The following is a 17,500-nucleotide window of genomic DNA, read 5'->3' on the forward strand; positions in this document are numbered from 1 at the left end:
GTAGGCGTCTTGAGTAAAATACATGTGATCTTGATTTATGAGCATGGCAAGTCCAAACCTCTGGGAACCAAACGACTCTAAACACAAGCTGAAGATTCATGCTTCACAGTTGATATCTACACGTTTGCTCTCAGCCCTCTGGGAGTGTGTGTGTTTGTGTGTGTGTGTGTTTGCTCATAATTCGGAGTGTAATCCTGTGAATATATGGTAGCAGCATGCAAATATGCATGATGCTACCTAACTAAGGCACCCGACGTTTGCATGATAACTCACTCTGTATATGTCATCTCGGCTTGAACGGCTACAAACCTGTACAAATAGATACTGACTCCGGTTATGGATGATGCGTTGGTAGTCTTAGACCCTTTCCTGGCTAGAATAAGTCTTGTGCAGTGTTAAAACTGGCACCAAAGAACCTAAGGGCCCTCCAAGCCACGAAAGGGCCCCTACGTCCCATAGATGGGCCTGTGAGCCATTGTTTCATTGGCTTCGTTATTAGCGCCATGGGCTCCCTCAGCTGGGCAGCTTGTAAGGAGCGTGATTTGTGTAGCTGCTGTGTTCCACTGTGGCAGTCTTTTGCAACAGACACGCAAAGCGAACAAATGGTGAACCGCCGCTATGCACCCCAACGCTCGCACATTGTGTGAATAAGCTAGCTGCATTTCCTCCCACGATGTACGCCATGTACCACGCAGCACTTTCCTTTTCATGTTGAGAGGAGTGATTCCGAAAAATGACAATGATCGCAACCAAAAGCGACATCTGATCACTGCTGGTCAGAAACGTTCCACCCCTGAGGGGTCCGGGGAATGGAGAGTGCGCTGGATGTAAAAGTGACTGCGTCCTGGGCGGGGCTGCAGACCAGTCTGGGACTGGGAGAGATGGTGAAACGCAACATCGTTCCATACAATTACACAATGCCCCTTTTGCTCACCTGGCACACGTCTTTCATAGAGGTCATCAAGCAATCAAACTCGCAAAGAATTAATTGCGGCAGCTGGTAGCAACATGATTTCTTCATAATTTGCCATCTCTCTCTGCCCATTCTCAAGGTTCGATTCACACTGGTTTGTGGACTACGGTTGTAAAGCCTCGAGTTTGGCTTTTTGGCCATCGCCATCTTGGTTATTTGGAACCAGAAGTGACACAATGGGGTGGAGCCGTATGCTGAATAAGACATTTAGAAATGTTACAATTAACTTTCATTAGTGCGGGCTAGAAGTGTGGAAAAAACGCTGGTGCGCATGCCTCATAATGCAGAAAATCTGAAATTTGTAATTTGAATTTGAGACACTTTTTTTTGCTTCATGCGCAACTTTCATAGGAATGAACAGGGCCCGGCCTCCAACACTGTATCCAGTTCTCTTTATACACCCACAGAGCGTAAAAGGAGATCTAGTAAAGCCGGTGTGCTGTTCATTTCTATGAGTATGTGAGTTTAATGTGGCATTGGAAGTGTGTTCAGGTCTATTGGACGTGTTTCAGTCAGATGCAATCAAAGGCATTGTTGTGGAGAGCTGCATCACTGCCCAGACTGTGATGTTCTAATGCTGTGAGATCATTTGTCACAGCGCGTGTGTGTGTGTGTGTTTATTATCTGCTCATCTCCTGTTGACCAAGTTTGAAGGTGAGTCCAGGAAGAACACACGTCTCTCCTGTTGTGGTCCCAGGAGCCTCTTTCTCATTCTCACCATCAGTATCACCTCCTTCTCCTCGATCGTCTTCCTCTCTCCCTCGGTTGTTATTTATTTTTCATTGTCTCTCACTTGCCATTGTTCTATTTCTGTCCCTCTCTGGTCTTCCTCGGCTCCAGCTCCACTCTCTAACCTCTCAGCTGGAAAGGACGGCAATCAGTATGAACACGCTCTAAGTGAGTGTCACCGATGCAGGTTCTGCTCTGCTGTCTAACCCCCTGGGGTCTACGGTCTTTTTCTCGATTTGACATCATTTCTTTAATTCAAGTTTTAAAAAGCACTTGCATTTGATACATACCCATGTGTTTTACATAAAAAATGCAGTACAATCTCAGCTATCCATACAATGAAGCACCATTGTCTTTAGGCACATTGCACAAAGCCTTAGGTCCACTAAAGTGGTGGAATATATGAATAAAATAGTAGATACAAACCAAATTTTGTAACATCGTTTTTGAGTAGAAGTGTTGTCTGTCACCAAACTGAGAAATGACCTCATGCTACAGACCAAGCTCTCTGGGGTGTGTGCAAATGAAAAATGACATTACAACTGTTTTTGTTTTCAAACAAAATATTTACTATATATTTGAGTGCTTTTCAAGAACAATTTTTCAAACATGAACCAAATATGTCCTATAAAAACAGTTAGTAAATGTTTTTCCGAAGCATAAGGTGGGTAGGTTGTTAGTGATTTCCTGGGTGTCGGTTAGTTTCACACAAATTATTCAATTCGATTCAATTCAGTTTATTTTGTATAGCCCCAAATCACAAAAAGGACAAGTCTGGGTCAAAGATAACTAGAGATTCTTTACAGTGGTGTTGGATGCCAGGGCAATGCCATCTACAGAAACCACATCACCAGATAATTGATCTCTGAGGGGTTCAGGCCAGTAAAATAACTTGACGGACACACGATTCCCCAATTTACTTTGAAGGGCGGAGCTCGACACAAACATCACACGGCACGTCCGAGCTCTTGGCTCGCTGTCTCTTCGACTCCAGAGGGTTTTAAAGCAGGTGGGCTGGATGTGGTTGGGTTAAACAAACATGGGACTTTTACTTCCTAAAACCTGCTAGTTACTGGAGTTGTTTGTGACTTGGTCATCACACACACACACACACACACACACACACACACACACACAAGGCTTTAATAATATCATCCATGTTAAATAACAAGGTGATTTGGATTCCAGCAGGTGTCTCGTCCCTTCACTTGCGCCAGCCTGAGCATCTCTCCATTGTCGTCTCCACGTTGCCACGGAGACGGGCATCTCTGTTTCTACTGTGTGTTTGCGACCTAGAAGGAATGAGTCGTGACCAGTCAAACACTGTTGTGTGTGTGATTTCCTCTGTAAGTGTGTGTGTGTGTGTACAGGCATGTGTGTAATGTTGGTAAAAATCCTTGGATTTCTTGTCCCTGTAAATCTTTATATTACACTAAAAAAAACGTTGGTCATGTCCTTGGAATGAAAATCTTCAAATTTATAATCTGAGATCCAAATGAATCCTCAGAGAGTAAACGATATCGAAGACCGTTATCTTCGTTCAGAAGTGAAGTTTCTCACACTCTTTCTGTCTCCTCCTCTCCCTTAGAAACCTGTCCAAGAACCCAACGCTGACCACTTTGTCCTGGCAGATCTTCGAACATCTGCAGGTCTTCGAACTGTAAGTTGACCATTGTTTTTTTGTTTTCTTTTGTTACAGATGGCACACTTTTCCCACCAGAACCATCCCAGTTAAAAGGGCTCTATAATGCTCGTTGTTCCCCTCCTTCAGGCTTTGGTCAGTCTATGAAGAACACTCCTCTCGAGTGGAGTAGCGCTGCAGGAAATCACACCAGGCGTGTTTACTGGATATGTTGACATGTATTTGGTTCAGGAAACAGCTTGTTTTTCAGCGCAACAAACACACTTAATTACTATGAGGTGAAGAGCAAAGGACAAAGAGCTATTGTTGCATGTAATCAAGAGGCCTCATGTACATTAGCGCGTCTACTTGTTAATATTGGTGTGCACATCAGCGGATATCATGCAGAAATATTGTCAGGCTTTAAGTGATAGATTTGGGTCCAAAATACCGTGGTTCAAAACCAATCAGAGTCCTGTGAGGAGCTACAGGCAGCTGTGGGCGTGGCTTAGGTGTGTGTGAGAGGACCCGTTGAGGCAACTGTTAGCGTAGCTGCTGCAATAGCATAATAAAATACAAATAAAAGCACATAAAACCCCTCAATACTCGAAACAACATACACAGGGTATTTCTTCACTGAAGGGTTTCCTCCACGATGTTTTCACTCTTCTCCCGAACTGGCTTCAGCAAGAGTTTGATTGACGGATGGTTCATCGAATCCCCTGCTATGTTGAAAGTGCCGGCCCTGTTCCAAACAGCTTCCAATGACGGCTTCCCAGATGGTTTCTTGTAACAAACCATCTGGCGGGTCAGGTTAGTATCTGAATCACTACAGGTGGGACCTGTTCAAACACAAAGAGGTGGACATTTGTTTCCCAATCCTCCCAACATTTGAATGGGAACACGATTCTTTCCATGGACAGATTATGAGAAAAAGGGCGCCTGAGAACATATATGTGAATGGCTCCTCCTACATAGGAGTAAAAGACTGAGACTGAAAGAGGCGTACAAGGACTACAACCAATGTTTCTTGAAAATACTAATTATAAGAAAACCATAAAAGGAATCCTGATGTTCTAATTTAAATAGCTCCACTAATGTGTATATGTATAGAATGTCACTGTAGCCACCGTATGCTGTGCAGCTTTAATATGAAAGACAGATTCAGCAAGAAGGTTTGACACAGCCATTGGACCTGGCGGTGTCTGATGCCTCCTGCCTGGTGGGCTGGCCTCCTGCCTTGGCCCTGGACGTCTGGATCGTGGTCCATGCCTACTACGAATTATTCATACATTCTGTCATATTCATTGACTGTGTTGTAACTTCTGGTCACATGACATCTATTCTTCTGTCCATCCGGGGAGAGGGATCCTCCTCTGTTGCTCTCCTGAAGGTTTCTTCCCTTTTTTCCCTGTGAAAGGTTATTTTTCGGGAGTTTTTCCTGATTCGATGTGAGGTCAAAGGTCAGGGATGTCGTATGTGTACAGATTGTAAAGCCCTCCGAGGAGAGTTTGTAATTTGTGATATTGGGCTATACAAAATAAACTGAATTGAATTGAACTACTGGAAGACTTACGTAAGGATTAGGAGCAACAAGACAAAAAACAAAACAAAACGAAAAACACATGATTGTAAATATGAAGTGGTCGAAGTCATCTTTCCGTCACTCATTGGTTTATGAACCACGGTTTTGAAGCCACTAGTTAGCATTCGTCATCTTGGTTTTGGGCCTTCACCAAGGGACACGAGAGGGTGGAGCTAAGTACAACCAAACGCTGTACAAGACATTTTAAGGTGAATAAAATGTTACATTTCAAATTGAATGCACTGAAAGCCCACCAAACTAATCAATACGTACAACTCCGGGACTACCAGATAACGCTGTGGTAACGACCTGTCCATCACCTTGTAGCCCCGCCCTAAAGCATGCTCTGGTTTATGGTCTGTTTGACTCTAAATGACCATAATGTACTAAACATCATGCTGTATTGAAGAAGACTTGAAACTAGAGATTGAACCATGAACTCATGTTTACAATGTTTACTGAATAAATCAAGAGAGAAGTAGTTATTTTCTCATAGACTTCTATACAATCCAACTTTATTTTGCCACCAGAGGAGTCGCTCCGTGACGGCCATTGGAAAGAATGCAAGTTTAAGGCACTTCTGCATTGGCCTCACTTTTTGGAACTGTAGGCCACGCCTGTTTAAACATACACAACATTTTCATCTGCTCTATATGTGTGATTGGTAACAATAGTTTTTCTATGCAGCAACATAAGTAACACCACTAGAACTGTGTCACATCAAACATTCAAGGATTACAACTTCAATATGTGGAGGTTGCCTCCTATTTTCAACCCAGAGAAAGAACGGGAAGAATTTGTTGATGTAGCCTTGAAATACCACACGGGAGTGTGTAAGCATGTTTAAGCATGTATCAACAGATTGGTTATCATTCATTTTTTTCCCATTGTGGCGTATCGTTTTTTTAGCAGAAATACAAAAGAAACCGAACGCTAACCCTGCTGAATCAGCATATCGTTATAATAATTAGCCTTATAACAACGACTATTCTCTCATGTTCAGGGAAACTTTGCAAGTCTTCCTATCAAAGATTTAAATATAAAGGAGGAGGGTCTCTTCTCTCTCCAGTGGCAGTAGACATCCTCGGTGAGGCAACACGCTACGCTTCATTTCCATTTCAAAGCTTCCAGTGAAACGCTCTCTTTCCTCTCTTCCTCCTGTGATTATCGTGTCCTTGTTTCAAACTGTCTTGACACCACGCCTCTGTTGCCGTTTGAAACTTCTGCTGTCTTGCTGGTATTTTATTTTTTATTTTTACGCCTGCGATCTGGAGAGGGAAGGAGAGGAAGCGAGTCGCGAAAGCCTCACCTTTCCCGGGCCGAGTAGAGGCTGCGGGTTGGATAACGTCACACCACAGAAAGCAGAACTTTTCCGGCAGAATATGCAGCGACTGTACATTTTGCTTTAATTCAATTCAATTCAGTTTATTTTGTACGCGTGAACCAGCTTTTCTGCATATTTTTGGCACAAGATGTGCCAAAATGTTACGTAGATGAAAAAATGCGATCCTTGAGATTTGCTTCACGTGGGAGTTAAAGAACAAAGTCTCGGTCAAAGTTAACTAGAGATTCTTTACAGTGGTGTTGGACGCCAGGGAAATGCCATCTACAGAAACCACATCACCAGATAATTGATCTCTGAGGTGTTCAGGGCCCAGTAAAATAACTTCAGTTTTGTCTGAGTTTAACATCAGGAAGTTGCAGGTCATCCATGTTTTTATGTCTTTAAGACATTCTTGAATTTTAGCGAGCTGGTTGGTCTCCTCTGGTTTGATCCATAGATATAATTGAGTATCGTCTGCATAGCAATGAAAGTTTATGGAGTGTTTCCTGATAATATTGCCCAAAGGAAGCATATATAACAAAGGAAGCTTTACAAAGTTTGTGGGGCGACTGTGGGTCAGTGGTTAGTAGGTCCGTCTTTCAATCCCCACCCTAGTCGATGTGCCCTTGAGCAAGACACTTAACCCTGCATTGCTCCCCGTAGCTGTTCTACAGTTTATGAATGTAACATGTAAAGTGTTTTTGAGTATCTTAAAAAGCGCTATATAAATTAAACATATTATTATTATTAAAGTTAAGAAAGCAATGTTTAAAGTCACTACAATTAACTTCGCAAATAACTTTGAATATCTCCGGTCTCTTCCACACAGAGGCGTATTCATTAACCCTGGTGATGGTTCGGTACTCGGTATTGGCCCGCTACCAGAAGCCCAGGTATCGGTATCGGGACTAGTCTGATTGGTGCCTCCCTTGGTACAACACATGCTGTAAAATCTGGTCCGCACTTGCATGTTGTACAGCTTGTAAAGCAAATAAGTAAAATGTAACTAGCTGGCCGCATTCATAGAACATGAGGAAAAATGATTTGATTCACCGAGGCTTCAGCAGGGAGGAGCCTAGTCGCCTAGTATATATTTAGAATTAGAATTTATTATTTAATTATTGAAAAGCTCTTTAATAAAAGGCCATAAACAGATGCTTCCCATTAGAAAACACAACAAGTGGACGTAGTCATCGTGACAGCACCCATTGATTTGTGGAGTGCCGTTATGAAGCCTCAAGTTCGGCATTTCGCCATCTTGGATTAAGAACGTTGTTTTTTCGCATAGACTTCCATACGATCAGACTTCCTTTCGCATCCGCAGCAGTCGCCCCCTGATGGTCAGTAGGGAGAATGCAAGTTTTAAGCCACTTGCATCAAACTGGAGGTTTGCCTCCTGCATATACCCAATAGCTCAAGGCCGTGCCCCGGCTGCCGTTCTATAACCTTGATGCTAACCCCCCTCCATCGCTGGGTGTTTGTGTGCATGGGAGGCAAAGCGAAGACCATACACCGTATTCAATCAAATGATGTCATTCCATTTCATGCTATGTCATACCATATGACAGCGTATAATGTCATGTTATGTCATGTTATGACGGATGTACCATGACTAAGTATCCCGTACCTCAGTCTGTTTATTTCATTCCTCCAAAGACGAATGATGTGAAGTGAGTACAAGCTCTGGACTGCAGCGCAGGGTTTTTTCTCTTCCTCCACCTCCTTGAAGTTCAAGCAAAAATAAAACCAATTTGTGTACAGCAGAGGCGATGACAACTGCCATCCGCTGACTAATGATGCTGCAATGAACAGATGGTGCTCTCTCACATCATACACCTGGTGTCGGACCCTCTAATCGGTACAACTGCAGCGGCCGATATATGTGTGCCAACAAATATGTATTAAGTCATCTGCTGTGTAATTTACTAATACATGGAATTACCCAAGTACATTATAAAGTGCACGTGGATTTAATAAGATGTGTCTCGAGATAATATAAAACAATTTGGCCGGTACTTGGCTGAGCTCAGCTGATCTACTGTAGCATAGAAAAAGTCAACTCAAGTGTCTGTTTTTGGCAACAGCTTGTTCAAAATCACTCTCATCATAATTCTATTGCTCTGGGATTTCATCTATCTATCCGCTGTAGGTGGATATGGATGAATAATATCGAGATGAATAGATGGGTGGCTGGATGAGTGGATGGATATAGAGATGGATGGATAGGTATAGAGGTGGATGGATGGATAAAGGGATGGATAGGGAAAGAGGTGGATGGATGGACTGATAGATATAGAGATGGATGGATGGATTGATATAGGGATGGATGGATGGGTATAGAGGTGGATTGATGGATGAATATAGGGATGGATGGATGGGTATAGAGGTGGATTGATGGATGAATATAGGGATGGACGGATGGGTATAGAGGTGGATTGATGGATGGATGGATATAGAGATGGATGGATGGGCGAATGGATGGAGATGGATGGATGGATATAGAGATGGATGGATGGGCGAATGGATGAAGTTGGATGGATGGATATAGAGATGGATGGATGGGCGAATGGATGGAGATGGATGGATGGGTATAGAGGTGGATTGATGGATGGATGGATATAGAGATGGATGGATGGGCGAATGGATGGAGATGGATGGATATAGAGATGGATGGATGGGCGAATGGATGAAGTTGGATGGATGGATATAGAGATGGATGGATGGGCGAATGGATGGAGATGGATGGATGGATAGGTATATACGTGGATGGAGGGCTGGATGGATATCAGAGTGGATGGATTGATGGATAAATATAGAGACCGGTGGATAAAGAGATTGATGGATAGATAAGTATAGAGGTGGATGGGTGAATGGATAGAGATGGATAGATATAGAGATGGATGGATATAAGGATGGATGGATAAAGGTACGGCTCAATATAGATCTCTCGCTTTCTCTCTTTCTTATGTTTATGTATGTGTGTATGTATATATATATATATATATATATAATATATATATATATATATATATATATATATATATATATATATATATATATATATATTTACAGTATATCTATTATTGCTGTTAGCTATTGTACCTGAGAAATACACAGCATTTGCTAATATATGGTATTCAAAACTATGAGCTGGTTCAGGCTGCTGGGGGTATTTCCATCTCTGAGTGGGCAGTGTGGGAGACACACACACACACACACACACACACACTGAAACAGAGGTTACTAGAGGTCACCTCCTGTGAATGTTTGTACTTCTGCATCCGTATGAGCTATTTCTGGTCTTACCAATCATGTTTTCACTCCAAGTGTTTCACAGCTTATATAGGCATCAGGTCATGTGGAATTCATGTATATATTTTAGTATCGCATATACATTTAAATTACAGCATATTATATCCTGCAATCACATGCTCTCCCTCCCTGTCCTCTACTCCCCTCCCCTCTCTGCCTCTCTTTACCACTTCCGTGTCTCAGTCTGCGTTTTAAGCCAGCTGCCAGACTCAATTTAGTCAAACCTTTTTAAATGCCATGAAAAATAAAACTTTCCCTCAGAAAGGATTGAAGCAAATAAGTGAAAGGAACCTCCCGCAGAAATGTGGAGGTTGGCGTCTTTTAAGTACAGATAAGTTGCTGAGCCACTCTCTGTGGACTTATTGATGTGTAGTTTTGGGGACAGCAGTATTAATCTTCATGAGCAGCCGGAGTGGTTTGACACACAGCAGCTGGATAGGTAAAGCCGCTGCGAACAGAACAAAAAAGATAAAAATATCATCTCACCACCTGTTTTATTTGTATTTTTAAATGAGTGAGACATAATGAAAAAAAAGTCAATAACTAACTATAGATAGTAGATATTCAATAAATAATAATAATCATCGAACAGTGAAATTAGTGATATCATAATCAAGAACTAACAACTTTCAAGGTAGATTAAAAAAATAAGTAGGCTTCATTGTAATAGAATGTATTTAAACAATGATATAAAGTAAAATAACCTATTCTCATCCAAATAAATACAAAGTCATTTTGACTGAATAATTGCTGTCATGCTGTGTTGTTGTGAATTTTTGTAATGAAATGTTTGGAGAGTTTTGGATAATCACCAGTATTGATGACTGATTTTAGGAGGGCTACCAGAGTTTGCTTTTTCATTCCTGTTTCTGTTTTTAACTATTCAACTTGAAGTGGATTTGTTTTTCTTTCATTTTTTGTAATTGATATTTTTGGTAGTTTCGTTTGTCCTTGAGAATATGTTGATTGTAAAGGATTTAAGTGTGAGGAACAATTAGGAGATGTTGGCTCGATGTACATACTGTAGACTAAATAAGTGCATTCAACCTGCATTCTCTCTAATGGCCACCAGTGGGCGACTCCTCTGGTTGTATAGAAGTTTATGCTTCATGTGTTAAAGCTGCATTCTCTCTCCTGACCACCAGGGAGTGACTCCTCTGGTTGTATAGAAGTATATGCTTCATGTGTTAAAGCTGCATTCTCTCTCCTGACCACCAGGGGGCGACTCCTCTGGTTGTATAGAAGTCTATGCTTCATGTGTTAAAGCTGCATTCTCTCTCCTGACCACCAGGGGGCGACTCCTCTGGTTGTATAGAAGTCTATGCTTCATGTGTTAAAGCTGCATTCTCTCTCCTGACCACCAGGGGGCGACTCGTCTGGTTGTATAGAAGTCTATGCTTCATGTGTTAAAGCTGCTTTTATATTATATACATGCATTTCTTACAACAACTACACACAGTCTCTAGATGGCTCTGGTGATATTAGCTGTGAAGATAACATTAAGATGGAGACAACCTGGTTCCAGGTGAAGTGCTTTAACCAATCGCTACCGCAGCGTCTGTGAAATAACAAAAAATATATCAGAACTCACGACTGATTAGTTGAGACAACCATAACAACATGTTCACCCCTCACACTCAGAAGTTAATATGATCCCCACATCCGACACCAATGAAGTGAATCAAAATGGTACTTCAGTCTGATTATGAGGCGCCCAGTTAATGGCCATATATTTTACATGGGCACGGACTGGATTTAATCATTTCAAGTATTGTGCAATGAGACTGAACCACAACCATTAATATTCATATAGACAAATAATTCATACATTGACTTTCTTCATTGACAAAATGCCACGGTCTAACATTTCTTACAAACAAAAGAAGACACAGCGAGAGACATACAGACAGACTAGAGGATTTATTTTTGTCTTTTGAAAGCAGGGCAGCTCCTCCAAGAAGAATGGGCTGTCCTCTGGAGCAGATATGGATACAAATACTAACAAAGATGCAGTTCTCACCGTAGTATGCACACATTATACACACAGCTCAAGCATGCATTTACACAAATACTGCTGCTAGCCCTGATAGCTCAGTGTGTGTTAGACTTGGGCACTGAGGACCTCTTTGCAAACGGAAGATATTTTTGGATGGTACTCACTATCGACTAGACCTTTAGCGCTGCGTTAGGGTTTGGACTTGTTAGGGTTCAGGTTGCAATCAGGTTCTGTTTAGGGCAAGGGTGGGAATTGTGAAGGTTTAGAGCTAGGGGCTAAGCAATGCATTGTCATTGAATGCAAAGAGAGATGTACAATAATATATGTGTGTGTTCATAAACTTCGTAGAAATGCCCAGAACTTCTCAGAGATGGACATCCATGGTCAAAGTCCATGAATGCATCCAATGTAGGCCGTCTCGGAATGGAGGTTCCCTGCATGTAGCCACATGTAGAATACACAGCAGACTGAAGTGCATCATGTGGAGCCAAAGTTCACAAGTGTGAGATCCGCCTGCAAACCTTTTAGCCATAAGCTATTGGCAACATGTGCTGAAGTTAGTAACACAAGCACAGGAGCTGAAGGAATGGCCTGCGGGTTCCCAACTACAACTGCAGCGGAGAGAGTTTTGTATGTGGAGGCAATAGGGCCTGGGACATGCATCTGGAGAACACAATGAGAGCTTCAAACATGTGTGTGATGCTAAAGCTTTCCTCAAATGATTGAATGCTTTTTGAAATGAGTGAGGCATGAAGGCAGTCCCCGGTGGGGAAAAGCCCCTGGAGGTTTTGAATGGCTTTTTTGGAGCTGGGACATTTTCTACTTAAATTATGAATGCCAACCAACCCAGATCCTGAAGGCCATCGTCAAGAAAGACAAAAAAAACAAAAAACAGAAAGACACAGAAAATATACTTTAAAACTCTTATTTCCATATTCACAACTAAATGGGAATTGTTGGAAATAAATCCAATTCGGAAATTCTCATGAACTATGAATCAGATATAAAGAATCCCCGACTCAAACACAGTTGACTGCAACACATGATTAGGGAGAAAGAACGTGTTGCTTCCAAAATGTACACATTGTTGATACGACATCCCTGACCTTTGACCTCACATCAGATCAGGAAAAACTCCCCAAAAATAACCTTTGACAGGGAAAAAAGGGAAGAAACCTTCAGGAGAGCAACAGAGGAGGATCCCTCTCCCCGGATGGACAGATGAATAGATGTCATGTGACCAGATGAACAGAGTTACAGAGTTACATAAACACATTACATGAATATGACAATGTATGAATGGAACTCCAATCCATGAAACAGAAGGAGGTAGAGAGGAGGGGGGGCGGGGCATCAGCAGGGCCAAGGCGAGGCGGACTTGGTTGCTCTTCATACCGCGTCATCTATGATTTTGTTGGTTACATACAAACTGCAGTGCATTTCTTCTGTATAGCTACAAACAGTGTTGACTGTTTGGTGGATTTCTTTCTTCTTCCTTAGAATGAGGCCAAACTGTACCTGCATGCCATCAGCATCTTAGATTGCATGTTGAACCATACCTTACCTCCAGATGGGATCTGGTTAAGCTTGCAACATCTTCTCTTTGCATTTACATCTGCTTTGCATTTGTTTTTTACCCCGAGGGCTCATGTTACATTACATTATATTACATTTCATGTCATTTAGCTGACGCTTTTATCCAAAGCGACTTACAATAAGTGCATTAAACCACGAGTCCAAACTCAGAACAACAAGAATCAAGTACAATTTCTTCAATAAAGTTAAACTACTAAAGTGCTATCAGTAAGAGACATTTAAGTGCTACTAAAGTGCTACTACGGCTCTACCTTCCCTATTCAAGGTATAGTCGAAAAATATGTGTTTTTAGTTTGCGACGGAAGATGTAGAGACTTTCTGCTGTCCTGATGTCAATGGGGAACTCGTTCCACCAATGAGGAGCCAGCACAGCAAACAGTCGTGATTTAGCTCGAAGTGACGGAGCTACAAGCCGATTGGCAGAAGCCGAGCCAAGTGAACGAGCTGGGGTGTACGGTTTGACCATGTCCTGGGTGTGAGGTTAGACCATGTCCTGGTTGTGAGGTTAGACCATGTCCTGGATGTGAGGTTAGACCATGTCCTGGGTGTGAGGTTAGACCATGTCCTGGATGTAGACCGGACCCGATCTGTTCGCAGCACGGTACGCATGTACCAATGTTTTGAAGCGGATGCGGGCGGCCACCGGTAACCAGTGAAGGTCACGGAGGAGCGGAGTAGTGTGGGTAAATTTAGGTTGAAGACCAGCCGAGCAGCTGCATTCTGGATGAGCTGTAGCGGTCGAATGGCATTAGCAGGTAGACCTGCCAGGAGGGAGTTGCAATAGTCTAGATGTGAGATGACCAGAGCCTGGACCAGAACCTGTGCCGCCTTCTGAGTGAGAAGAGGTCGTATTCTCCTGATGTTGTACAGCATGTACCTACAGGAGCGTGTTATTGCGGTAATGTTGGCAGTCAGGGAGAGTTGACTGACAAGTGTCACACCGAGGTTCCTGGCAGTCGGGGGCGGGGCCAACACTGAGTTGTTGAAGTTAATAGTTAGGTTGTGGGTGGGAGAGCCTTTTCCTGGAAAGAGAAGTTCAGTCTTGTCCGGGTTCATTTTCAGGTGGTGTGCGGACATCCACTGAGAGATGTCAGTCAGACATCCACTGAGAGATGTCGGTCAGACATCCACTGAGAGATGTCAGTCAGACATCCACTGAGAGATGTCAGTCAGACAGGCAGAGATTCGTGCTGCTACCTGTGTTTCAGATTGGGAAAACGAGAGGATCAGTTGGGTGTCGTCAGCATAGCTGTGGTAGGTGAAGCCATGAGAGAGAATGACAGAGCCGAGAGAGTTGGTGTACAGAGAGAAGAGAAGAGGACCAAGGACTGAGCCCTGAGGGACCCCAGTAGTCAGAGGACAAGGCTCAGACACAGATCCTCTCCAGGTTACCCGGTAAGAGCGGTCGGTGAGGTAGGATGAGAAGAGTGAGAGCAGAGCCTGAGATACCAGGTCCTGGAGGGAGGACAAGAGGATCTGGTGGTTCACTGTGTCAAAGGCAGCGGAAAGGTCTAGAAGGATAAGGACAGAGGAGAGAGAGGCTGCTCTAGCAGTGTGAAGCTGCTCAGAGACAGCAAGGAGGGCAGTCTCTGTTGAGTGGCCTTGAATCCAGACTGGTGGGGGTCTAGAAGGTTGTTACTGTGAAGAAAGGAGGAGACTTGGTTAAAGATAGCTCGCTCTAGAGTTTTGGAAAGGAAGGGGAGGAGAGAGACAGGTCTGTAGTTATTGACTTCAGATGGGTCGAGAGTGGGTTTCTTCAGGAGAGGGTTGACTCTTGCCTCCTTCAGAGAGTTAGGGAAACAGCCGGTTGAGAGGGAGGTGTTAATAAGATGGGTAAGAAAGGGAAGAAGGTCCGGAGCAATAGACTGGAGAATGTGAGACGGGATGGGGTCAAGGGGGCAGGTGGTTGGGGGGTCAGAGGTGACCAAGGTAAGAACTTGATTGGGAGACAAGGTGATAAAAGAGGAAAACGAGGGGGAAGAAGATGAAGTTACTGGAGGTGTAGTGATGTCCAGATACAATTGTCTCCAGTTGACTCCATCACAGGTACAGGCTATCGTATCCAAATCCATGAAATGTCAAACCGTTTGCTAGGCACATCAATCCTTAAGGTCAGGCCTAGTGCATGTGGTGGCTCAACATCTCCCGGTGCCGATGTGGTCCACGGGCCGACCTGCTGAGGATGAAGCCTCGCGGCAAACACACAGAAAAGGAATTTAAAAAAAGATGACTTAACACACACACACCACAGCTCAAGGCATCCATTTGAGAATGACCTGTCATTCCATCAAGGATTCATATTCAGCCTCAAAATAGGTCTGCACTTCACGCAATGACTGCAGGTGAAAGAACTGACGGGAGGGCTGTGTCTTCTCGAATTACATCAGATTGTTTTGTTATTTTTACGCGCCATAAATTTCTGGGAAATAGAAAACGACCTCAGCAAAGTCAGGTGCTCCCTGAGTGTCATTCTGATAATAACATGCTGACGAGCTTCTTTTGTTCTCCGAGAGGTTTCAGTGTCTGACATCCGTGAGGTGTTGCTATCCGTCTAGCACTCACGAGTACGTGTTTCTTTTGTGCTATGACATTTGGTATTCCATCACTTCCATCGATCCAAACACACTTGCTGCCAATGTTACCAACAAGTTTCTCACGACTTATAAGTCCATATTGTATAAATATGAAAATATGAGCTACATATGTCAGAATTTTGACAGTGCGACTTTTGTTTTGTGTCTGTCTTCCAACCCTTTCTTTTTATCATGAATTGATTGCATGTTTAAATCAAATGCCATTAAAAGGCATTTCAAAACTTGTTTTCAATCACACCAAAAAAATATCAATAAAATAATGTATCACCCTGGATATATGCCAATAAAATGGCTGTCCAGGCCAGGCTTTTAAATCATGGTAAATATGAGCAATAATTATTACATTTAGCTGACACTTTGATCAAAAGTTACAATCGTACACCTTAGAACAGCTACATGGAGAAATTCAGGGTTAAGTGTCTTGCTCAAGGACACATGGACTAGGGCGGGGATTGAACCGCCAACCCCATGATTGCAAGACAGACCTGCTAACCACTGACCCAGAGTCTGCATTTATAAAGTATCAAAGTAATTTATTTTACACTTTAATTAATTGAGTGCTTCTGTAGAGGATTACGATGTCTAGATCTGGTGGGAGAACATATTTCAGTGTTTATTTTTTACCCCCTTTTGTAGTGGTTTTGTTTTGAACTCGAAATCGAATATGAGTGAGACCATGAAAAGTTCGACGAAAATATATATTTTATTAACTCAAGGTCCACTTGCAATCTTTCATTGCTTATTTACTCTACTCTTGACAAATGAAGGCCTCGAAAAGGGAAAATAATGTGCTTTTATTGTGAAAAGTAAGAAGGGAAGGAGTGGATCCTGTCTTTGTCAAGGTTAAAGGGATGATATAGTTTACTCTGTTAGATATATTCAACCTTTTCTGCAAAATGTAATCCGTAAATGCTTTTATTCACGGTGCGAGAGCTCAGGAAAATCGACTTTGTTTACAGAAAAAACTAAACCTTTTTCAACACGTAAAATTCACATCCTGGGTTTTCATAACTACTATTGAACAATATCCCAAATATGGCATAAAAAACATATTTAGCATCATCCCCATGAATGACTCTTCTATGATTACTTAATTCTCCTCTCCCACATCTCGCTTGTCTCTCTGCCCATCTGGCCCACACACCTTTAATGAAAGCGGTTATCTGTGTGAGCGAAGGGAGGTTATCGCCACCACGAGTGGTGCAACTCATTTACACCAGCCTCCCCCGGCCAGGTAGATGAGGCAGTTAATGAAGTCGCTGTCAAGAGGAGCAAAGATTGTGTTTTTGCTGCGTATCGTCAGATAAACTGGGATCAGCCTGGGGGGGGGGGGGGGGTGACGACACGATTTTAAGGCCTCACAGAATCCGCTAATGACAGAAGTTTAATTAAGTCGTGCTCGGGCCGCAGGGTGCCACATGAAGACGAGTGCAGCGCTGGAGGAATCACGGAGCAGCACATTAGTTGTTTTAATATGTTTGGTGGGGATCTCAGGAGTCGTGTTTAATTACCCAGCAACTGTTTCCCCACCTCCCTACAGTGACTCATTTTCTGCATCATTTCAAGTCACTCAATCACAGTTTACATTAGAAATTTAAAAGACTACTTATAATAATAATGATAATAATAATAATAGCAATGCAGAGTAATCTGCTTATGTAGACATGGACGTCAGACAAAGTGTGACTTAATGTGTAATTCCATCTGCAGCTAAAGACCTCACTCTGCCACATCGACTGGATCAAATCCAGGCCAACACTAATATGTTGC

General features: G+C 42.7%; 1 protein-coding gene across 1 annotated transcript in view; it reads left to right on the forward strand.

Annotated features, from left to right (window-relative positions):
• The window catches only part of LOC117732328 (NT-3 growth factor receptor-like), a 174,868-nt gene that overhangs the window by 67,656 nt on the left and 89,712 nt on the right, over nucleotides 1-17,500 (forward strand). The window contains exon 4 of the mRNA XM_034535220.1: nucleotides 3,291-3,362. Coding sequence (XP_034391111.1) covers nucleotides 3,291-3,362 — 72 coding nt within the window. The remainder of the gene's footprint in view (nucleotides 1-3,290; nucleotides 3,363-17,500) is intronic.

The sequence above is a fragment of the Cyclopterus lumpus genome, chromosome 6 (assembly GCF_009769545.1).
Source record: "Cyclopterus lumpus isolate fCycLum1 chromosome 6, fCycLum1.pri, whole genome shotgun sequence".
Classification (NCBI taxonomy): domain Eukaryota; kingdom Metazoa; phylum Chordata; class Actinopteri; order Perciformes; family Cyclopteridae; genus Cyclopterus; species Cyclopterus lumpus.